The 23,867-nt window shown below is 44.3% G+C and overlaps 1 protein-coding gene across 4 annotated transcripts in view; it reads left to right on the top strand.

Annotated features, from left to right (window-relative positions):
• Window positions 1-469: 469 nt before the first annotated feature.
• LOC311025974 (neurexin-2-like) overlaps window positions 470-23,867 on the top strand; it is a gene marked incomplete at its 5' end in the record, with an annotated part of 83,652 nt that continues 60,254 nt past the window's right edge. Inside the window, 8 exons of one of the 4 annotated variants that reach the window (XM_084029190.1) lie at window positions 470-1,172; window positions 1,975-1,995; window positions 6,620-6,649; window positions 6,902-6,913; window positions 12,613-12,914; window positions 17,225-17,386; window positions 22,020-22,449; window positions 23,056-23,439. In XM_084029190.1, the coding sequence (XP_083885316.1) occupies window positions 470-1,172; window positions 1,975-1,995; window positions 6,620-6,649; window positions 6,902-6,913; window positions 12,613-12,914; window positions 17,225-17,386; window positions 22,020-22,449; window positions 23,056-23,439 (2,044 nt within the window). Of the gene's footprint in view, window positions 1,173-1,974; window positions 1,996-6,619; window positions 6,650-6,871; window positions 6,914-12,591; window positions 12,915-17,224; window positions 17,387-22,019; window positions 22,450-23,055; window positions 23,440-23,867 lie in introns of all 4 variants that reach the window. The other 3 variants (XM_084029193.1, XM_084029191.1, XM_084029192.1) reach the window with 3 other exon arrangements.

Here is a 23,867-nt window from a genome sequence, read left to right as displayed (position 1 = left end):
TTCTCCTTTTATGTCTCAGGATGTATGGAGGCTGAGGAGAATGGAGGCTCTACCTAAGCTGCGTGCCTAGCCAACCCATGGAGAACTGACAGAAGCGGCGCTGGATGGAGGCCAAGACACTGGATGGCGAAGGCGAGGAAGCACACAGTACTGCGGCTCACTCGTGTTTGTTCTCTTTCTCAGCCGATCCAAAGTAGATGCAAAGTGTTTCTGCAATGTGCCTCGTTTGTTCACTCCGTCACGTGTCGCCCGTGGAGAGATGGCAAAAGGAATCAAGATAGACAGCCGAGGCTAAAGAAACTCATTTACTGCATGTGGGAGTCGCAGTCATATTCCTGCAGATTTTAGGGCGATAATAACACAAAAAATAAGTGTAGACGCTAGATAACGTTTCCCTTCTCGCAGCTCTGTTGGATTCATATCAATTAGAGACCCTCGGGGGAAGTTGTACTGTAGATAGGAACCCATCATGGCCAGGTGTAAAGGCGAGCCTTCCTGGTTGCTGTTGTTAGCGGGGTTGGTGCTAACAGCAATAGCTGTGGAATACGAGGGGGTTCCTGGTCAGTGGACGCGCTACGCCCAGTGGGACGCCAAAGCGCCCGGCGAGCTCAGCTTCATTCTGAAGACCAACGTCAGCAAAGCCCTGGTGCTCTACCTGGACGACGGTGGGAACTGCGACTTCCTGGAGCTGCTGATCGCGGGCGGGAGGCTCCACATGCGCTTCACCATCCACTGCGCCGAACCGGCCTCCCTGCACACGGAGACGCGGATCGACGACCTGCGCTGGCACAGGGTCCTCCTCTCTCGCAACTACAGAGAGACGAGGCTGGTCGTGGACAACGAGGAGAAGGCGGCCGAGGTGAAGTCCAAGAGGAAAGAGATGGTGGTGGCCAGCGACCTCTACGTGGGGGGGATCTCGCCCGACGTGCGTCTCTCCGCCCTGACGTCCAGCACCGTTAAATACGAGCCGCCGTTCCGCGGCCTTATTGCCAATTTGAAACTGGGGGAGGCGCTGCCATTGCTGCTGGATGCCCAGGCTGTTCATAGTGATTTGGAGTACATATGTGCCACACACTCTCCGTGCGGCAATAAAGGCTTGTGCTCCATCAGCCAAGGAGAGGTCCTCTGTGACTGCATCAATTCCAGCTACAGGGGAAGGTACTGCAATGAAGGTGAGAAAAATAGCTTTCATATTACAGAAAAATATGTTTTTACCTTTAGTATTTTTTTGCAGTATGATTCAGGGACATCGTTTTATTTGGTGCTTTCTATGAATATCATTTACCACCTAATTATCCCTCCTTTTGTTTTTGAGTCGCGCTGGTGCACATTGTGCGTACACAGAAGGAAAATGTCTTCTATTAGCTGTGTGGTCCTCCAAGATTTGTTCATCTTTTTAAAGCTAATGTACTTTGGCTGCTAAAAATGTTGGCTGCCGTAATGATTAGCATTAGCTCACACGCGCTTAAAATCGCTTATTAATATCAAGTTGTAAGCACTGCACATGCTCTTGAAGATGATCAATAGCACTTTAAAGCCATCCAGGTCAAAATATGCCACGGTAGCATATGTGTGTGTGAGTCCAGCCCTCTCAGCAATTATCTCCACACGCCATAGAGGATAACAGCTTCCTAATGTAGCAGATGTGTTCATATTTTCAACATTTAACAGGCATCATGTTCTATTTCTGGAGAGTCTCCAAAACAGGCTGTTGCCCCCCAAAAAAGTGAGTTTTGAAACCCCTTATGTTTAGATAAGAGAAAATGAAGGATTATTAAAGACATCAGTATTCCTCTTATAATAATAGGCTTTGGAAGCCTGGGCAGCTTTCTTCCACAACTCTTCGGCCGATACACGTGTCCGACAACATGCATGTTTCGGCACGGAAGCAAAGCGACGAGTTTCAGAAAAAAAAACAACGTTGAATGTGTTTCTCTCTTTTTTCTTTTTTTTTCTGTCTTTGTTCTCCTGCAGCCGTCCAGAAAGAAGTAGAAGGTAAGACCAAGCATTGTGTAATGAGCATAATGATGAGCATAATTTGTTTTTCGTGATGCCCTTATTTGCAAAGGCTATTACCGCGGCATCAGTGTGTGAGAGTGTGGTGGGTTATTATCAGGTTGTTATTGTCGGTTTGGACTGCAGTTCTGACATCCAACAAATTAAGCTGCGAGGAGATATACTATCACCGGTCACAAGGTCACTATGGAAAAACGGCGCTGTATGTGCTGAAAGCTCATTGTACATAAAATCAGAGCTAAAGGTGACTAGCGAGGTCTGCAGAGTGTGGGTGTGTGTACAATACGATGGAGCATTCATATACTGCATCACAGAGGAAAAAACGACTGTACAGCCACGCTTTGTTTTATTATTTATAACTTGTGTTTTTCCTCCTCGCTGAAGTTCACATTTTCCTCATCCGAGCTAAGCTTATGTTACGGTTTAGTCACCAAACGTGACGTGATGGCATTCTCTGGTTTAACATGGCTGATTACTGAGGCCTCTGCAGTCATTAAATTGTACTATTATTTGTTTTTTTATAGGTGCATTTAAAATAATTTTCTTAAGAGGAGCAGATCTCCTTTTGGCAAGGAGAAGAGACCTTTGTATCGTCATTGGCAGCATTTTAACTGACCACAATTAAACAGGATTGGTTTCCAGCAGGACACGCACACTGAACGAGAGAAATGAAGATTGAAAGCGAGGAGGGAGATTTGTTTAGTTGGCATCGGAGCGAGACATCCATCTCCCCAGTAAGGACTGCTGGTTCTGGTGAAAGGGCAGCCAACAGGCTCAGGAGACCGGTGTGCACCGATCCACTGCGCATTATAAATCACTGTTACCGACTCATCGTGCACCGACCCGTGCACACCTGCTCTCCGAAATCCTACATTTGACACTCGTTTGGCGTACGGCAGCAAAATACGTCAGAATGTTTATTGGATTAGAGCTTGACACGGAGACAATCCCCAACGCAGAATGCGACGAAAACAACAATGACAACAGGAAAATCACCAGATGCCTTCATTATATATTATTCTTCTCCTTCATACAACTCCATGTGCAAGTCTTTGATGTCCTTGCAGCGACGGAAATAGACGTATCTATGTGTCCTCTCCCTAGAGATGGCGGAGATGGTAACCCATATGCTATATTTGGTTTCGGCTGTGGGTTTTTTAAGTGGTGCAGGAATTATCTTTTATTTGTCTGAGGGAACTGCTTTAAGGCGGTGAAACCTTGAGAACAGCAGGTGAGTCTTTCTGAGGTGTTCGTCTGCAGTGCACGAGGCCTCCCGGTGATCCGCACGGACAAAGGCCATGGCGGGGCGTGCTCTAATGCCCAGAGCGTGCAGCATCCTCCGATATGTGTGTGCAGGAAAAAAAGAAGAAAAAAAACAGGTCTGTGAACGAGCGATAAGGACAGCCACCTCAGATACACAAGAGAGGAAAATCTCTCCAACATATAGGAAAACCTTACACAACACACACGTGTCAAGTGCATTTTTTTTGTTCGTTTTTTTCCTTCAGATTTTCACGTCTAAGCACACAGTGATGATGACACACTAATAACACACTGGATGAAAAAGCAAAATATAGAAATCATCCCCAAAAAAAGGACCCAGCAGGTCCTGGTGGGATGGCATCTTTCAGCAGTAGTGACCTTGGTCTAATCCCTCTTTCCAACAGGCTCAATAATATTCTACTTTTCAAGGAAAAACAAATTTGGCAAATCCTAATCCTCGCCCAACGGCTCTTTCTTCTCAGAGGCTCCCTAATTAATGTCACAATAACAGCTGAGAGGTCCTTCACCATCTGCATTTTGTTTTTTCCACTGTTTGTTTAATTAAAGTTACTTGGATAGCCGTGTTCATCTGGTTAGAAGAATTTCCTAAAGTTCATAGTTCAGGAGCATTTTAGGAATCTAATACATACAACATTTTGACTTATTTATTTTACGTTTGCATGGTAGCACTTGCAGAATATTATCATTGCACAATGTATCTGCTCACACAGGACAGAAAAAAAGCCTCTCTGTTGGTTCCGATCTCCATCGTTCTGGTTTCAAACGAGTGCATCATTATTTAACAATAATGGGGTGTAACCAACACGGAGTCGAGCCGATATGGATTCACTCAAAGTCAGCAGATGTAGAGGGATAAAGATGTCGGTACAGTAAACGTGTTACTAATACACGGTTGCTGTTCTCAGTCCCTTTTAGGGCATCATGATTAAACGATCAATAACATCCCATCAGAAAATGTGTTCTATAATGAGACCAAATCAAGAGGAGCCTAAAAGCAACATGCTAACACTTTTGAGCCTGGTTTGAGATTTTTGTTTGCCTCTTATCTGAAAATAGAAAAAGTGTTGGATTACTGGAAGGAAGGGCGGTTTATTTCCACACAGGCTTCCCCCACCAACGGGACTCAGGTCTGGCCGGTTATCTCTGCATTTCCACACACTGAGATTTAGATGTAGGGCTCAGCCATCTAGGATGAGCACATTCAATGCGTGGCTGCTCGTATACAAGGGCAGCAATAACACCACTCCCCCCTCCACTATCTTTAACTCCTGGAGCACCAACCACACAGCCAAAGAAGACTCTTTTTTCTCTCTGTCCTCCATCAGTCGGGGCTGCGGGTCGGTTTTCCTCGGCATAGTGCTCGACATTAAAAATAAAGTGTGTGGAGTCATCATAGCTGTGAACCCGTTGGGTCAAAGCTCTTTTTCTTCGGCTCCATCGGTTCAGAGTGAACTGTTAGACTGGGCATTCCCCCACTTGACAAAGCATTGGCCTGTGGCTTTGTGACTGCTTCTCCTTATTAGTCGGATAATAGGAATCCTCCCCACGACCTACATGGACAAAAAGATAAAGAAGTTGAAAGAGATTTTTCCTCCTGCTGTCTCGGCGGGTGGCGGCTTACAAGCCATCACTGCTGGGTGTGTCTTTGTCACTGTTAATGATTAACAAGCCCCTCTTTTAGCCCCTTGTTGTTGCTGTCATGTCGGAGTTCCAGCCGAGGACGCCGCTTCTCTGGCGCAGCAGAAGGATGAGCAGAAGCACAAGCTGAGCTCGGGTCCCGTCAGATCACCTGAGCAGGTGACGAGCGGGAGGGGGACATGAGAGTGTTTCACGTCTCGTTATTTTGACTTGTTGTGTAGGATGCACAGTGTGTGTGTGTGTGTGTGTGTGGGGGCTCTGTCACTGGATTTGCAATGAGACAGCCTGTGTGTTGGCAGGCAAGGACCCTCCCAGGGGTAATCACGTCCATTCCACAGCAAGAGCTTCAGCGAACCAGTGGAGAAGACTTGTTCCAGCCTCCCCCCCTGCTTTCTTATTTGTAAGATTTGATCTAATGACTGAACAGGAAGTTGAACAGCGAGTGGCTGACTGGCTGTATGAGTCTGCATGCTGATGCCCTGATGAGGGCTGTTTGTGTTGGCTGGCACAGTGGGGTTCATGTAGTCGGTGAGTGCTGCATTGTGTCGTCCTCATCATCTCCCTGGCAAGAGGAGCAGGTGAGTTGTGCCATGTCATCTGTGGCTGCAGCGGTGAGATGTATCTGTCTGCGTTGGCTCCGTGTCTGTGGACATAGGAGGGTGAGACTCCGGCAAACTGAATCAAATTTGGCTTTGATCGCCGCAGTGCGTGCAGGCCGACCAGCTGGACTTTTAGTCACCTGAAACTGCTCGGCTATATAATGTGATTGATGGGATTGAATTATGGTAGTTTTGCTTTTCTTTGCAGTGCTGTCTTGTCAGCAGTCAGAGGATGCCCCGTGTTGCATTAAATGTGCAGGACACCGTCTATCACATGGAGTGATGCATTTGTTCCTCTTATTGACAGAATATGCAGGTGGGGAGTGTCATTTTTGTCTCCTCCTTTATGATAGTTTACCGTCAGCGAGGCTTAAACATAGTGTTGCTCCATCCCACCCCCATCAGAATTCAAAGGTTAGGTATGGCAGGTCATTAGTGGCCAGCCTGTTACATGATTGGTCTGTCGTGGTATGAGCGTTCCACCACCCAAACCTATCGAGCTCCATTAGATGGCGAGTCCTCTGTGAAATAGAGCTGTGATGGCTAAAGATTTATCGGATAAGGAATGGTGTCACTTCTGCCCTTTTACAAAACGCTGCCATATTGAATGTTAAACGGGCTCAAGTGTATTGACCGACCACTTGTATGCAAATATCAGTGTGTGGAGATGTAGCGGCTGAAAGATCCCCCTTTTTGGAGACCATGGAGTGGAGGGTAATTTTAACACGACTATATAAAGTAGGATTCTTGCGTATCGGATACATCCCGGGCGCTGTCTGCATCTAGTAAACATACAGTATGTGTTCCATTTAGAAAAAAGCATCTGTGCGAGCAACTGCCTACACGGGTTGCACCAATCAAGATGTTTTTTTCTCTCCTCGCCTTCCCTCTCCTCCCTTGAGATGTCTGTCTGTTTTTAGTTTGATTTCCCCTTCCTATTTTAGTTTGAACTTTGACATCCGTACCTACCCCAGGATGTCTGTCACAAACTGCAGTCCAACATTGTGACAATGCTTTTGTTCTCCCGAGCCTCTTTATGAACTTCCTGTTTTCGTATCCTTTTTTCTGTTCTTTCCCTCAAGGTCTGGCGCACCTGATGTTAAACCGCCAAGGTATGGGGTCTATTGGTTTGCTTTTCCTTCCCAGCCACCTGATCACAACATCCCCCTCCCCTCCCCCCTTCCCTGAAATCATTTTAGCCAACTGTGCTGCACTAATATTTCCTCTCCTCTTTTTCCATATACTTGCCTATTCCTTTTTGCTTCCTGTCATGTTAAACTCACAACTCACTCAATCTTTGTCCGTCAAACCCTTTGTCCTGACCACTGACTGAGCTACTGGAACATCACCTTTGACCTCCGCAGTTTTTCGCCAAGGTAATGCATCTATGCTCATAGCATCTCTTCGGTTTGGTTTCATGGTGTTTTCAAAGGGAATAAACAGGTGTCAGAAGTAAAGAATGAAGGTATTTACAGGCCTCAGGTCTGCAAAGAAAACGGGTAATTGCAACGTAAGTCTCCGGGGAAAAAAATGTTGGCTTTTCACATTTCCCGCAAAATCACAGATTCCTTGAATGTCAGTTTGTCTTCAAGCAGCGACGTGCAGAGCACGTGAAGTAGTCTGTCAAGCAGGCGTTTTTGAAGATGACATAAAATAACGAGCAGAGAGACTGAAGTGTCACCCAGGAGTCCGCAGTTTTCATCTCGCCTGGAATTAACTGTTGACTTTACTCTTATTGTTATATGTATGAGCATCTGCTGAGGGCTGTTGTTATTTATTTATGCTAGTTATGTTGTTGTAGTGTTGTTTCCATGATACAAGGCTGATATGATATAAATTTATAAAACATATTTCTGATTCATAAACATCGGCATTCAATGTATTCTGTGGTTTGCAGAAAACGTACCACGCCAACATTGTTTTTCTTTCTGGTCTGAGTTGTTTATTGTTTAAATAATCAGAAGTGTACACAAATACTATGTATTGAGGGGATACATTATTATTTTTATTTTTTTTTGCAGAATTGAGATTTTTTGTTTTGTTTTTACACAAAGTTATAAGACAGCAATCATTTCTCAAATGTGCCAATTGGCTGTTTGTGATGATTGATCAGTGGGTTGCAAACGGCATTCCCTTTAAATGGTTTGTACGTTGCAGTCGTGTTAATGTGTTGGTTTCAGTTTGATATAAGCACAGATGAGGAGATATATTTAGATACAGTAGGAGGTTGTTGCCAGTTAACAGGAAGACAAACTACTGTGATGTTCTGTTCTTGTGCATAAAAACTAATAGCTATTGTTTCATTTGTGATCTAAAACATTAATTCAATGCAATATTATGCAAAACACTTGGACATTGGAGGAAAGGGGCATTCTGACTGATTAGTAAGGGTGGCATTGGCTGCCGTTAAATCTGCTGTATTTATGCTTTGTGTTTTCTGCCACGTATTGCGAGACAAAAGTCTCCATCCTGTCTCCATGGCAATCAGTGTTGTCTCTAAGCACAGGCACTTTGGTGACCCAGTCTGACCGTATAAATCTGCTGCTCAAGTTCTTATTTCCCTCATCAACATGTTACTTAGACTTGGAGATTAATTTTTTTTGTCACATTTTCACCAAAAATACATTCTACTAATTTATTTTCCTAGAAATTACTGAGCACATATGTTTGATTATCGTTATTCCCTTTTTTACAGGTCCATACAAACGATTCATTGGGTGATTTTCTTTGATTTTTGACCCACTCAATCCTGAAAAGTATACGTAGTGATTACGAGATATCATTATGAATACCCCGCGGGTGAAAACCCAAATATTTTTGTATGTCATCTCTGGATTACGTTGTTCTCACTTGCATGAGACGCAGATGAGAAGAGTGTGTGGCATTGCCTTGGGTGTTCTCATACACATGTTCTGGTGTAGAACTGATAACACTAATATGGAGGTCATTTACAGTAGATGAAAAGGCTTAAGCGAATACTTCACAGTATGATTACACCAGTTTTTCACCCACTATAAATGGTGCAGCTGGAGGCTATACGCGACTGTGACATTATAGATTAAAGTCTGAATCCGTTTGGTGACTCGCTTTGGGACAAACTTGTACAAGAAGTAGTAATCAGTCTTCACAAGGCCAAAAGATAATGTTCTTCTAAGCTCCTACTTTAATTGATGTCTACGACAGAACAATGCATTTGAATAGACTCTCTGTTGCTGCCCCAAAAATGATTCATATTGTCCGCCGTATTAGAATAATGCTGCTGTATCAAATATTTAGCAAGTCATACAGCAAGTGTGTCCCAAAGGGGCCGACTGCGATCTGATCTGTCATGAAATTAGGCCCAAATGTGATTGCACCATTTCATGCATCAATAGGGAGCACAAGTTGGTAATTGATTATTGAGCGAAGATTTATAGAAAATGCGCCTCGGAGGAACGAATCGTAGCGCAGCAACAATTAGTAACAAAGAAATGCGTGTTTGACTTCATGGGATATGCATGAGGCATCAACGTTTTACTCAGCCATTTAATGTCACGACAAACATTTGTTATTAACTTGGACAATGTCCCAGATGTAGCCCGAGGGGGACACTCAGGGGAGTGGTCTGATTTGATCTGAATTCATTCGATCACAACTCATTTCAAATCAAACGCACGCCTGCAGTTGTCAGGAGCGGCTGCCGTGATGCTTCGCCAGCGTTTACACAGATGTATTGTCAATGATGAGGTTATTCAGACACAGGTGTAGCTCACTGACCACCTAGAGTGCTGATGTACGCCCCCCCTTCCTTCAGACCGATGGTAAACTGCTGCCCCCGCTATATATCACACACACACTGCCTGATTATGTTTGGGTGCAACCAGCCGACAACTAACTCCTCCGCCCCCGAGCAGGTCAGCGACTGCCATCTGCGCCCTGGGCTTTTGGACCACTTTGAAATTAATCAGCTGGAAATCTTACTATTAATGAGCAATATACATCTCGCCGTTTTCATCTGGTGCAGCCACTGCAGCACTGTGTAATTGCAGCAGAGACTGGAACAGGTGGGCTAATAGGAAATAGCAGATAATTCCTTCCTCCGTGATGGCAGGAGCCCTTCTTCCGCTGCAGTGTTTGATGTGCATCAAGCTGTGACCGTTAGCAGCTAATGTCCAGCTCTGGGCGGTACCTTTTACAGATAATCCCTTGTTGGACATGAGCACTGGGATGGGGGGGGGGGGGCAACACCCGGCTGCTATTATCCATTTTAAAGTTAACTCCTCCGATGTTCAAGTGGCACCAAGGATACTGCACCCCCACCCATATTTTTTTGTAGCTGCACATTTCATTGAATCGCCTTGAGAACGGCCCAAGGACTCGCTAGTACTGCTATCCTGCATTCCGTGGGTCGGGTTACAAGTAGACAGGAGAGTGGGGCAGGTGTAGTAAGGGAGGCAGCTCGATGGGAGAAGGAGAGAAGCAGCAGGGTACGTGCAGAGATTGTCGGCGCTGCCGTTATATTCTGCTGAGTCTTCGTTTTCCGGTGATACAGGCGGGCGTTTGCATGGACAGATAGTTCGGCAGTAATTGTCTCACAGCAGCCAAAGTGGAAGGTTGATGGCTCTGACCCCCCCCCCCCCCAGTCGGCTACAAGTCAGTGCTTAACTGCTCCGGCAGCAGCAGCATCTCTGAGCTGGGGAAGCGACTGCGGCCATGTCTCCGACGGCATTTCCACTGAGCTAGAGCCAAAAGTCTATCTGGTGTCAGAGCAAACACAGCCAGTGTTGCCTTTTCCACAAGCTGGTAAACATTGTCGCTGCAGACAACCTCTTAGGTAAGCAAGGGGAAGCAGAGATATGGCCCGCTGCCTTTTCTCACCGCCCACACGCTTAAACACGTCTGCCAATGACATCTTCATTGTAGAAAACGGGGGGGGGGGGGTGACAGAAAAGGCGCTCGCACAGGATATGATGCAAATCCTCTGGTTATGTGGACCGTATGAGAAGAGCTGTTTCAGGCTGAGGACCCCCAAAGCTTATAGAGACCCGGTGCATTAAAATAATAATTGTTGACAGATTCATATTGTAATTCTATTTTGGCATTTCTACATCACAATTTCACAACATAATATTAAACAAACAGGAAGATGTATATGTGCTTAATATAGGTTGTAGTCATGTTAAGGTGTATTTGTGGACAATAAAAAAGTTTGGGATCAAATCATTTTGGGGACCCCCTGCAGTAAATCTGCGGACCCCGAGGGGTTCTGGACTACAGGTTGAAGATCTGTACTTTAGATATTAGATTTGATTGTAGCTGTGCCACATCTACAGTAAGCACTTTGCTAAATTAGGCCACAAATACGTCATTCGTCTCAACTGCTGTAAGTTGCCGTCGTTGCCACCTGTACTCGGGCTTTAATTTCACCCGCAACTTCAAGTCAAATGCCGAACTTCACGATTTCAGCTCATCGGCCGTAGCGTAGCCAGTTGCTGCCGGCTCAGTTGAGTAAGTACACTGCTCAAACAATGGAGACTAATGGGACCACTGATCCTGTTGGCTTAAATTGGCCCCAGAGTTCAGAAGCCGACATTTACTGTACAAACAAACATAGGCTTAAGGGATAGCTTATCCTTCTAGCTCGAAACAGCTTGTTCAGTAGCTCCGAGGCTGTATCTCATAAACAAGCAAAAGGAAGGGGGTGTATGCGGGCTTAAAAAAGCCTGTTCACGTGTTCAAGAACCGTGTGATACGGTGGTTAACATTGTCCCTATGGTTTCCATGTAAAACAATGGTTAACTGTCAAAAGTTACGACCCTGGAAAAGTTAAGTGGATTTCATTAATATGATTAAGAGGGTTGTCAGGACATAAAGTCTGTGTGAGCAAGGCCAAGCAGAACAGATACTGTGCGTTTTATCATTCAGTATACAATACGGCGGAGACGAATCCCACAGGAATAGTGTGCAAAATCACAAAACAACACTTGTCCCAAAGCTGTTTGACTTTTTTCACCAGTGTGGAGTCGAGTTCAGTTTTTGAAGAGTTTACTGCCGTCTTGTTGCACGACTTCACAGACTCGAGATTTAAAACTTGCTCTGAAATTGTTTCCCCATTTATATTGTACACGTCTTCATGTGAGTCGGGTTTCTATGTGACAATATATCTGTCCATCCTGCTAACTTCAATATATATATATATCATTGTATTTCTTTGTTAGCCATTCAGCTTATGTTGGCAATAACTAAGAAACTCAAACAAAATCCAAATCTTGTGGGAGGTTTTTTTTTATTATCACAATTATAGCATCACTGTTGAATGAACTATAATATCAAGAATGATTTTATGTGTAATGTGTAAATATGTTGGACACATTGATAGTCTTTAGTGCAGCTTGTGAAAAGTTATGTTGCTATAATGAGGAATTCTTCTGCTCGGGTTAAACCTGAAAACTGCTGGAATATTTTGAGCCATCAGATTTTTCTGTACATTTAACATCTTCACTGGAAATTCGTTGGATTGCGGCCGTGATTTAGAGCCACACCTAACATTTATATTGTTTTTTTTTTTGTCACTGTTGCATAAAGGATAAGGCATTATTCTATATGTTTCTTATTGTCAACAAAAATGATGACAACACCAAAACAAACGATGTAGTAGTCTGCCTCTCAATGCTTTAAACTTCCCTGTATAGTTCTCTTTTTTTGCACATAGGAACAAGTCACATCAGGATTTGGCTGCAAAGTAGGATCAACTTATTGTTGCTTTTGGGCTTTTCATAGGATTTGTTGGCAATTAGAAAAATGTAGAATATAACTGTTCTTATCCTTTAATGTGCAAGCTATGCATAGAATCACATGATCTCCCATTGACAGTATACATTCCTCCATCAGAATGTACAGTGTTTTTGTAGCATATGTGAATAGCTCCACAAATACACACACTACATGGTTAGTCCTGATATTATATAAATGAATGTCTGACTGTGTATTATCTGCTCATGTTAGCCTTGGAGGATTGGATGTGCTGCAGTAGGTGAATCAAAGGTAAGTCCGGTGACTGAAACTGTTACCTAAGATGTTTCTCCTCCCCTCTCAGGGCAGGAGGAGTCAGTGGCCACTTTCAAAGGCAATGAGTTCTTCAGCTACAACCTGTCCCAGACTCCCATTCAGAGTAGTCTGGATGAGATCACGCTGTCCTTCCGTACCCTGCAGAGGAACGGCCTGCTGCTTCACACGGGCCGGTCAGCTGACTATGTCAACCTGTCCCTGAGGAACGGGGCCCTGTGGCTGGTCATCAACCTGGGCTCCGGTGCTTTCGAGGCCCTGGTGGAACCAGCCAAAGGGAAGTTCAACGACGATGTCTGGCATGATGTTAGAGTGACGCGCAACCTCCGCCAGGTGAGTACCCATCCGCAGCCTGTGACTGGTGTGGACCTTTTAAGGCGGGCTCACACCGGACCGAAAATCGGCGTCTTTGAGAGAGTCGGCGTCCGTGACATGAGTCTCCTTGGTGTGGTCGCTCGAATCGGCCCACGTCGGCGTTCATTTCAACCGATTCAAATGTGTAATCCGCCATTCGAGTCGGTCATTCTTTTACCATTCTGATTGGTGGAGGCTAGCAGCTTGACTAGCGAATCAGTGAAGCCCGGAAGTGACGATGGTAAACATACCAGATAACCAGTGGAATCGAAGAAGGTGGTCTAGAGAGGACCGCCTACTTCCGGTTTTCGTGTTTTTTGGCCCACAATACAGATTAGCGCCGCCTGTTGTTTTGGAGACATTACATCTCGCGCAAGCGCGGAACGTATGGCGTCGGCTGTAATTCCGTAGGTGTGAACCGCCCATGTCGTTGTTCGAGTCGGCCATATTAAGTAGCCGACGCCGAATTTACCGACGCGAGTCGGGCAGTTCTTCCGGTGTGTACACAGCTTTAGGGACACCTTAATGATTATGTTTAGCATTTGGATCAGATTCTTATGTAAAACCAGTCCCTGAGGAATCCGGTTTCGCTACTATAGTTGACCATCAGCTAACCTAACACAGAACCATCTGACACGCCAACATTGGACACAGCATTCACTGCATCTCAATGCGTCAAATAACACAGCTTGATCATATTCGGATGAGATGGATTTTCCCTTTGAATGTAATCCCGTGATTCTTACTGTTGCATAAAAACTGTGTTGGCCTCAGTCGGTAATATTTCTACTCTGCTGGACTCCCTGTCTCCCATTTTCCACATTTGGATACTGTAGCTATTACAAGCTTATATTGGGTAATTGCACACTTTCTCATATAATAGATTGCTTCGGTGGGAATCACTGAGCACGTTTTTTTTCTGCAGCCACATTCTGTAATGGTCTTTTTTTCTCTTTTTTTTTACTATATTGAAAGAAAGACTCCACACATCCATCGCACTTGTGTATCCTGCAGCAGCGATGACATCTCTGCAGCTATTCAGAGCAATAATTCCTACTGATTTTCAGATTTTGACGCCACTTAAACAAATAACAAAAGCAAATGGAACATTGCAGCAGTATCAGAGAGGTCATGCGAGAAAGAGAGGAGCTTTTTTTTAATATAATGAATACAGTCATTGCATGTGTCCAATATTGTACTGGTGTACCCACTGAACTGTACTGTACCGCGGCCAAGTACAACTCAGCCCTGAGGTCTCATATTCATTAACGTTGTTGAATTCCCAAAACAATTTAAACACTGCTGGCCCTCTTCTTAGACTGCAGTCACTCTATAATTAGTTCCATCACACAGTACCTTATAGCTCCTCTAATCAATGTGTTTGCATGAATAAACTGCAGGTCTGTGTGTGTTTATATAAGAGTCATTTAGCTTGCAGATTTAGTTTTTTAATGTACTGTAGTTATCCCCCCTATACTACTCAAGTTGCTCTTTTTCAACTGTTAAGCCATAACAACGTGCTTGCTAGTAGGAGCCAAAAAACGTTATGCAACTTTAAACCTGCAATGACAGATTTCTTTGGACATTTAAAGGGCCGGCCAAAACAAGTTGTGAGCTCACAAAATGGGCATATCATCACCAGTTAGTTTGATTTGGGGAAGTTGTTAGCAAACAGTCGGTAACAGAGCAACATTATCATTCATTTGGAGTTGTTGTTCTGGCCACGTGACAAATGTAAGTCCAAATTCACTCTCTTGTAGCTCCGTTTTTGGTCTTCTCCAACTCATATGAAAAATATCTGGCTCTTAGGAAGATTAAAGCTCAGCTATAGCCAGGTTTCCATCCAAATATAGCTGTGATATATCTGCAAAAGACAATATTAGGACTTGGATCATCAGATGGATAAGCAGTAGGTACTAACTCTCCAGTCAACTGGCAATATAGCACTGCAGAAGGACATCCAAATGACTTTATTAAAAGGCCGGCAGTCGAAACTCAAATGGTGGAAAAAAATTAGAAAATGAGATGAAACTACAGCATTTATGTGTTTCATGCATTCATCTGAGGAAGGTTACACTCTCCTTGTCAATTTGTATTTGCCTTTATCTTAATTTTCAGCATTTCTGCTCAGGGTTCTTTATGTGTAAATTGAAAATGTGTGCACACACACATATATATATATATATGAGATATAACATTCTTAATTTCGAGGTGCATTTAAAAATCATCCCTGTGGACCATGTTCCTAAAAGGCAAAGGGGTCCTAGCATTGTGTTGCCAAACAAAGTGACCACTTAATAAATCTACCTGAGCCGTAGCTAAACCAAATACGTTTCTCCACAAAGAGCTTCGCCATGTGTAATGCATTTAAATGTTTGATTCCCTTTGCTAAAGCGGGACTCATTTTGTATCTAACTCTCTCATCATCGCCAATATATTCTGAACCTGTCACATTAAGCTGCATATGAAGTTGCATCCTCCTCCACATCTATTTCCTTTCCCCGGCTTCCAGAAGAGCGGCAATCCAATGCTCACGACGTCACTTGTGCTTTCAGCCATGCATTTGATCCCTGTGTAAATTGCTTTCCCTTCAGATAAGTTACCCCACTGACATGTAGATAGGGGGAACTGTAACTCCCAGGAGAGTGCTGGTGGAAACATTTTATTAGATCCAGCGGTGCTTTTAGGCTAGAACCCCCCCCCCCCCCCTTCCATCTGCCTATTGTTCTCCCATCATGAGCAAACGGATCGGTGCTCATTCTCTTGTCTTTTCCGGACCAGTATAGCTAATTCTCAAAGCGTACCAGTCAGGACAGGAACTTGAAAATGATACTGCTGTGTGATTTTAATCCTTATTCAAATCTTTTTTCCCCCTAATTTAATAGTAACTGTAAAATACCACGAAGCTAACTCGAGTGCCAGGATTTGGTGCGATGCTCATTATTAGAAACAGTCGTGCTTTTCCAGACGACGTGGAGTAATAAGAGAGAGCAGCCTCAATCAGTTTCCAGGCATGAAAGCAATTTAGTTTTCTGTAGTTTCCCTGATGTGTAATATCCTCAACCCACGGTCAAACCCTGCCATTGTCCACTATCCAAAGCCAAAGATACTGCGGGCTTCAGCACGAGATGGACAGGAATCGATACCTGTCAGTACCGGTGAATGGTGAGGCAGGACCTTGTTTTTCCAGCTGAACATACCCTGTCAGGTCGTTCTTTTGTCTCTTATCCTCTTGCTTTCAATGCCGATTTGACTGGATCGACACCGCAGATCTAACAAGGTTTCCAAGACACAATTTAAGGTCTCGGGCAGAAATGATTAATTAAATGATTTGTTTTGTGTATGCATACTGAGACCTAACAAGGTGATTATGATCAATACGTTGTGATTGAGGCCACATCATTCCTATGGTTATCTACTTCAGTCAACGTCTGCTGGACATCTGGTCATCATCCGTTTGTTTTGGCATCCCTTTATTATCTGTAATGCTAATTAACGATAATTAAACACATATACAATATAACATCTGATATATAATACCTAATACTTTACATACTTGCTGGCCTGATTGTGACAAAAAATGTTCTAAACGCCATTTTTCCACTCGAGCCCTGCCTGCCATTTATATTGATTGGCCCGAGACATGAGAACAGTTAGTTGACATTTTGAGCATGCATGTCCCCTGCCTCTTTAGAGCTCTAATTGTCCATTGAATGTCAGTTTAGCACAGGAAGTACAGTTTATTAAGTATTTTTGCAGTAGATTTTCCAGAAAACCCTTAAATCTCAAAGACATCGCTCCTGTCGTGAAATATTACCCCAAAGCGGGGGCTGTTACATTTGTGCAGGAATACACATTAACTGTTGGCTTATTGTCATGGCAACAAGCTTCATCATTTCTTCTCCTTTAGCCTGATTCAGTCATTCATCCCCTTTGTCTCTGTGTACTGATGAGACTGATATGGGAATAATCTTGTTTTGCTGCTGCCGATACACAAGCAGCGGAGCTTTCCATCTTGATATTTTTAATCTCAAATTAATTGAGAACACATTCATAACACTTTGGAGCCAACATGCCAGTCCAATGAACATTTATGGTATATTGACTCCACTGCGATATATCAGAAACAGGGATCAGCCGAGATTAGTGAACCCTTCAAAACTGTTCTTGTAATTGCCGGCGAGATCTGATGTTAAAGCAAGCTCAACTAAATCAAGAAATGAGGCGTGAAATAATTAGGACAGTTCTTTCTGTTTGAAATCCCTCTGTGTGTCTTGTTATTCGTCTAGGTGACGATCTTGGTGGACGGGATCCTCACCACCACCGGCTACACTCAAGAGGACTACACCATGCTGGGCTCCGATGATCTCTTCTACATAGGGGGCAGCCTAAACACAGCCGACCTGCCAGGCTCCCCGGTCAGCAACAACTTCCTGGGCTGTCTGAAAGATGTGAGTACAGCAGAGATCTGGAAATACTATCCAAGCGTCCCCAGATAGCACCACCCCACCCTATGAGCAGAGCAGCATATAGAAAATCACCCCTCGCAATCGTATCGATTTCCCCATCGTAGGGTGTTTCAAGGAGAAACCTTCAGCTGCATGTGCACTGGGCAGAGGATGTGCATTTATGGATTCCTGCAGGAATCCCTTTGAGAGTGTGGCAGTAATCTACATGAGAAACGGATGCATCTTCTTCAAAGTCTGAACCTTTCATCACTATTTCCACTATATTCAAGCTATTTAAATCTGGCCTGTACCTGTCACATTAATTATCCTGAGCAAGCAAGTTCAGATCATGTACTCTGCATTCTGAATTAATATAGACAAAGCAGTGAATAATGGATTAATACCCAATTTCAGCCCGGGCTTACACATTTTTAATGAAGTTAGCAATCTCATGAAAAACAAATGACATTCCACCGCATGCGCATCAAAGGTGAGTGAAATGCTGCCCTTTACAAAGATGGATGAGGAGGAGACATTACGAGAAAAAAAACAGGCGGCACTTCAATTTAGAACAGTGAAGATCAGAGAATCATAAGAGTCACGGTGGAAGATCGGTGTGTATGTATATATATTTTCCTGGAATCAAGAAGCCAGCTTAAACAAATGAGTTTTTCTTCTGGCAGAGACACTCGCGTCAAAGGATATAAGACCGTTTATTCCATAAATGCCTCTAAACTGTTATAAGGCTGCGTTCTTGATCCCCATTAAATCCAGCTGCATGGGATTCAGCAGGGAGTACAATGCACCAAGGACAGACACATCACTTAGAGGATGCACAAGGCAAATAGATTACAGCCCGACTAAGCCAGTAGCAGCAGCCGCAAGTTGGAGCAAAGTACAAGAAGCAGCGGCCTCTTTAAACTCGGCCGTATTTTCCACAGTGAGAGATTCTTTAAGACTTTCATGTAGTCTTCTTAAAAGTAGATTGATGACTTATTTGATATTGATGGAGGATTTGTGCCGGACTTCAGTGCCGTGCCAGAACTAACATGAAAAGATTTATTTTTCACATTCAGATTTTCTCATTGGAATCTAAAAAAAAAGGCGTTTTCACTTGCCAAGTCCTGAACACAAAGCATCCAGTTTGTGCTGCCACAGAATGCATTTATGGCGGAGAACAGAAATCTTGAGACAGCTGTACTTGTGTCCACACCAAGTAATGTGTATTTAAGTGTTTTTTAAACTTCAGTCGTGAAACATAAATGGGGAAGTTTCAGATAAGTTCTTTTACATCATCTCTTTAGCTCCTCTGGGATTCGGTTGGTCTGTCGGCCCCCAAGACTGAAATATCTCAGCAACGATTGGATTGAATGCTGTGAAATTTTGCGGTTCCCCAGAGGATAAATCATACAGGCTTTGATCCCCTAACGTTTGCTTGAGCGCCACCATCAGGATGGTATTTGTGGCTTTGTTAGATGGATTGTCCAATCCTGTTGTTGTGAATGCCAAATAGCAACAAAACTAATGATATTTCCATTTAGGGGGCTTTAATTTAATTTCTCTTTACTGATTATGGCAATTATTATATGGGATTGCCATTGTGAGCATGTTAGCATGTTGATGTTAGCATTTTGCTCTAAGCTGCTAGCATTTTTTAATAGGTTTAAGCCATTAATTGTCATTTTAGATGTCATTGTCTACAGAAAGAAGAGGTCATTCTGTCCATTAGATTCTAGAAAGAATGCATATTTGTTGCGTTATTAATTACATGCCATCAAACTTTTTAAGCAAGTGTTAACTGAATGAGGAAGTATGAAAACACTGAAATGAAAATGACATGTTAGTTATGGACAGGCTATCGTCCCGGCATCCTGCCAACACTGCAACCTCCACTCTGTGGGCGGTGCGGCTGGTGGTGGTGTTCCAGACCTACTACCGCTGTGCGTAGTCACACGGATGTAGCTGCAGGCGTGCGGGGAGGGTATGACGGGATAAAGAGTTGATGGGATGACAAACCAGAAAAAAGTCCCAGTAATGAGGGTGAGTGTCTGCAGAGGCAGAGCTGATCAAATGGGATCAGCGCTGCCGAGAGTTCCAGGAGGCAAGTTCAGCGACGGGTCAGTTGAAGCCTGAGCTGTGAGTTTGTTGATGAAGTAGAGGAACAAAGCTCTGCTGTGAGAGGGGAAGAATTCAAACGTACATATTCGTCTTCTAATCCATGTGGGGAAGAAAAAGTTACAAGAACATTGTAACAAGCAGAGAATCTATTTCGAGGTGTATGTAGAAGGAAATGAATTACCTCACAGTTTTAATTTCATCTCATCCTAATATTCCATTTTCTTTTCTTGTCCACGGATCAATTTCCTGTTGATATCTGGTTTGATTGTGTCTGCCTTTCGTTAGCCTGATGATTAGAGGGAGCATTTTACTTTGATCCTGAGCGAGACCTTTTGGTTTCAACCTGAGAAACGTCACAACTCAGCTTTCTCACTTTGGTCAACCGAAGCCCGATGAGTGCACCCTGTTGTTCCAATGTGAAGAGGAGCCAGCCTTGCTCTAAGAGGAGTCACACCTTCGACTTCTCAGGAAGCCTCTTTCTTCGGGCAACAGATCCACTCATCACACCTGTCTCTGCTTGCTTCCTGTAACTCTGGATATAATTCTGCCAGAGACCCACTCTAGTCAGAAAGGTTTCTCCAGCTTCTTGTGAACTTCTTTCTCCACTGACGGTGGTTAAATCTCATCTGAACCAGCTACAGTTCCTCACGATGCTGCGCGTTAATAGACATATAATAGTGAGCGCTCCACAGGAAGAGGCCACCGGATTCGTCAGGTGCAGAGAAAAAAAAAGAACGGCCACTTTCAGACGAGTGTCGCGACTGCAGCTAACAGGGAGTGATTAATTTGTCTTTGAAGTCACCGGCTTATTGGTCTGTAGCATGTGTGCCCACAGGATATTCCAGGCTGCATCATTAGGTCCCTTTACTTTAATGCTTCCTAGATTGTACCCAATTTGGTTATTAAGGATGTGCTCACACGGCTGTTTTATTTTTTTTCCCAGCAGAGAAGGTCTTCATTCTCAGACTGCTGTTATTCTTCACCGCTTGAGCATAAAAGACGCGAGGGCTTTGTCAGTTGACACTGGAGGAGCTTTATTCTTGTGTTTCGGGATAGTCTGTAATCCTCGTCACATACAACAGGCATCTGAATTGGTGAAATAGGATTCCACTTCCCCGTATTGTCCTTTGGGCTTATGTAATAGCCCTGCAGAGGTCACAGTGTGCCATGTGTAGCCAACTATGGGTTTCTGTTTAATGTGGGCTTCCCATGTAAACGATGCCAGCTCCTAACGCACTGGTCTGCTTTGTTTAAGCCATTTGATTGACGGTCTTCCCATTTAAAAAGTTGCCCGTTACGCTCGATTATCTCGACGGTCAGTTTCTCCATCTGATTTCACTGCTTAATTAGTGGCACCGAGGCGGAGTGAGAAGTGTGATATTCGCCCAAATAGCCTCTCAGTCTCGCTGTGAGTCCTCTGTGCACGGTGTCACCTCGGCGCAGAGTGATATGCCGGATAACAGTGGGCTCGGGGTGACTTACAACCGATGGGAAATGAGACAAGGATTGTTGTCTCCCGCTGTGCATATTGATGAACCCAGAACCAAAGTAGAAAATAGTACAATAACTGCACAGAGAAGCACACACAGGCATTATATAGTAGTGTGCTTCTAGAATAAATGGGGGATAGCGTGTGTAATGTGAGTAAACATTTTTAAAAATAGGCTTTTGTATTTCTCGCCGTTTCCTGTGATTGATCTGAATGTTCAAATCAATAACCAGGCATTCCACAAAGACAGATGGAGGTGCATTGAATATTCACTGCTGCCGGAGTGTTTAATCAGATTCCTTACGACTGTTTAGCTGCATCTGCATCATGAGCAGGGTTTTTATTGAGTTTGTGCCCTTTTGCATCTACTAAAATCTACCTATTTAAATCTAGAATTGTGTTGTGTGCTTGTAAAAGATCAAGTCCGCCTCTTTGCCACCCACCAGCTCTGCTTTTCTCTTGATCTCCTTCAGTGTACTCGGTATAAGCACGTATAATTGTTTGCCATTGTGCCGGTGCTACGACTGACGTTCCTCCTCTTTAAGACGATTCTCCCGTCAGACCCATTGTGCTGTGAGTCAGCAGCATTTCTGAAATGGAATGCATGTGCGTCTACATCTAAATGCTGTTTCCAATGTCAAAAGCATTTTGACTCTTGCTGCCTCCTTGTTTTTCTTAAAAAAGAGAATTTGCACAATGTGTTCAGGTCTACATGCTTCCTCTACCTCCGCACGGAAGCACAGCATGAGTGAGGAACACTCAGAGATTTGATTCTTTTTTCTCTCTCTACATCCGTTCAATTAACGATGCCAGTTTATTGGATGGAAACCCTGGAAAGGAGATTGTCAGGACATTTTATATCTGAGCTCCGAGTTTCGGGGATGATTCATCGTTTTCTGCTGCACGTCCTCGTCTATGCTGCTGTGTCATATTGACTCCAATGTTTATTGATGAATAAAAGTCAACCTTTAAACTGCATCTGTTGTTCTCCCAAGCTGTCGTCTTAACTGCCACTTCTCACTCTACTAGGTGGTCTACAAGAATAACGAGTTCAGGCTGGATCTGTCACGACTTGCCGAACAGCGAGACCCAAGGATCAGTATCCATGGAGACCTGATATTCAGCTGCGAGGACGTGGAGGCCCTGGAGCCGGTCACCTTCGACGCGCCGTCCGCCTACTTGACGTTGCCCAGGTGGAACACGAAGAAGACGGGCGCCATATCCTTCGACTTCCGCACCACGGAGCCCATCGGCCTGTTGCTCTTCAGCCACGGCAGTCTGCAGGACGCCCAGCCCAGCAAGAAGCCCAGGGCCGACTTCTTTGCCCTGGAGCTGCTGGATGGACATCTCTACCTGGTCATGGACATGGGTTCGGGCAGCATCAAGATGAAAGCCAGCAACAAGAGGCTGGATGATGGCGAGTGGTGCCACGTGGACTTCCAGAGGAGGGGGCGAAACGGTAAGAGAATAGTGTGGATTTTCAGAAGCCTTCTCTCCGCTGCTGTTGCTGTGTGTCACCAGTTTTAGCTGTGAAACGGCCAAATGCCAAGATGGATTCAGTCCCATCCTCGTTTTTAGTCACTGCACTGGAACATGCATGCATATTAGGTTTTAATTACAGTTATATTTTCAGGGGCTATAATCTATGTGTGACATTTTGAAATCTGTGTTAACCTATTTCACAAATCAATTATAGAGTAACCCACCTCAAATTGGTCCTTATTAATGCAATCGAAATGTCTCCCTTATTAGTAGGAGCCCAACATGCAGTTCCTTCTATTTCTTCCTACACATTTCCATAAATACCTTCCTCTTCTCAAGCAGGGTAATATGACATGCATATTTCTTCACTTCTCCAAAGCAAAGTTTTAATTTTAGCTTTCCTTCTTTTGCTCATAAAATCATCCCCCAAAAGACTGGCAGTACACTTTGTTAATCCACATTCTAGACTCTGGAGACGGATGACCACGTCCTCAATCTCACAGTCTGTTCTCACTTCTCACTTAACACAAACCCACACACACCTGTCCTCATTTTAAAAAAATGAAATGGACTTGCCCCACAGGCTTCATCTCCGTGAACAGCAAGAGCGTCCCCTTTTCTGCCAACGAAGGCAGTGAGATCCTCGACCTGGATGGGGACATGTACCTCGGAGGATTGCCCGAGGATCGCCAAGCCGTCATGCTGCCCCCCGAGGTGTGGACCGCCTCCCTCAGCCTGGGCTACGTGGGCTGCGTGAGGGACCTCTTCATTGACGGACAGAGCCGTAACCTGTGGAGGCTGGCGGAGGCTCAGAGCGCCACAGGTGTCAGCAGCTTCTGCACCAGGGAGACTCACGTCCGGTGCGCCAGAGAGACGTGTGCCAACGGCGGACACTGCCGAGAAGGCTGGAACCGCCACATCTGTGACTGCAACGGCACCGGCTTCCTCGGTCCCAGCTGTGAGAAGGGTAAGAGCTTCGGAGACGCACGGCAGCAGACGGGGAGGATAAGTGATGTGAAAATGCTGCTGCAAAGCTTTTAACACACTTTGGCCGGTATTTTATTTATTAACTTAGCCGTGTAGTGGGCTGGAAAGTGGCTGCACGGATGGGGAAAAAAAGTAGATACAAAGGAAATTCATTATCAGGCCTTTTTGCTCAGGCTTCCCAAACAATAATAATTAAATTTGTGACTGCAGTATGACCATCTCCATACTGCATAATGTCTTACCTATTCAAATAAGAGTTGAGTGCTCTTAACGCAAAGTAACCTTTCACGTCCACTAAGCTGACGAGGAAAGGACAGAATACACGTTTTTTAGTTTTTTTAAGCCATGGTGAATTTGATTATTTTCTTATACTATGGAGATGATTTAATTAATTAATTGTCGGTATCA

Source organism: Eutrigla gurnardus (genome assembly GCF_963514095.1).
Source record: "Eutrigla gurnardus genome assembly, chromosome: 15".
Classification (NCBI taxonomy): Eukaryota; Metazoa; Chordata; class Actinopteri; order Perciformes; family Triglidae; genus Eutrigla; species Eutrigla gurnardus.
The sequence above is the reverse complement of the archived record's forward strand: the minus strand, read 5'-3'. Positions and strand labels throughout refer to the sequence as shown.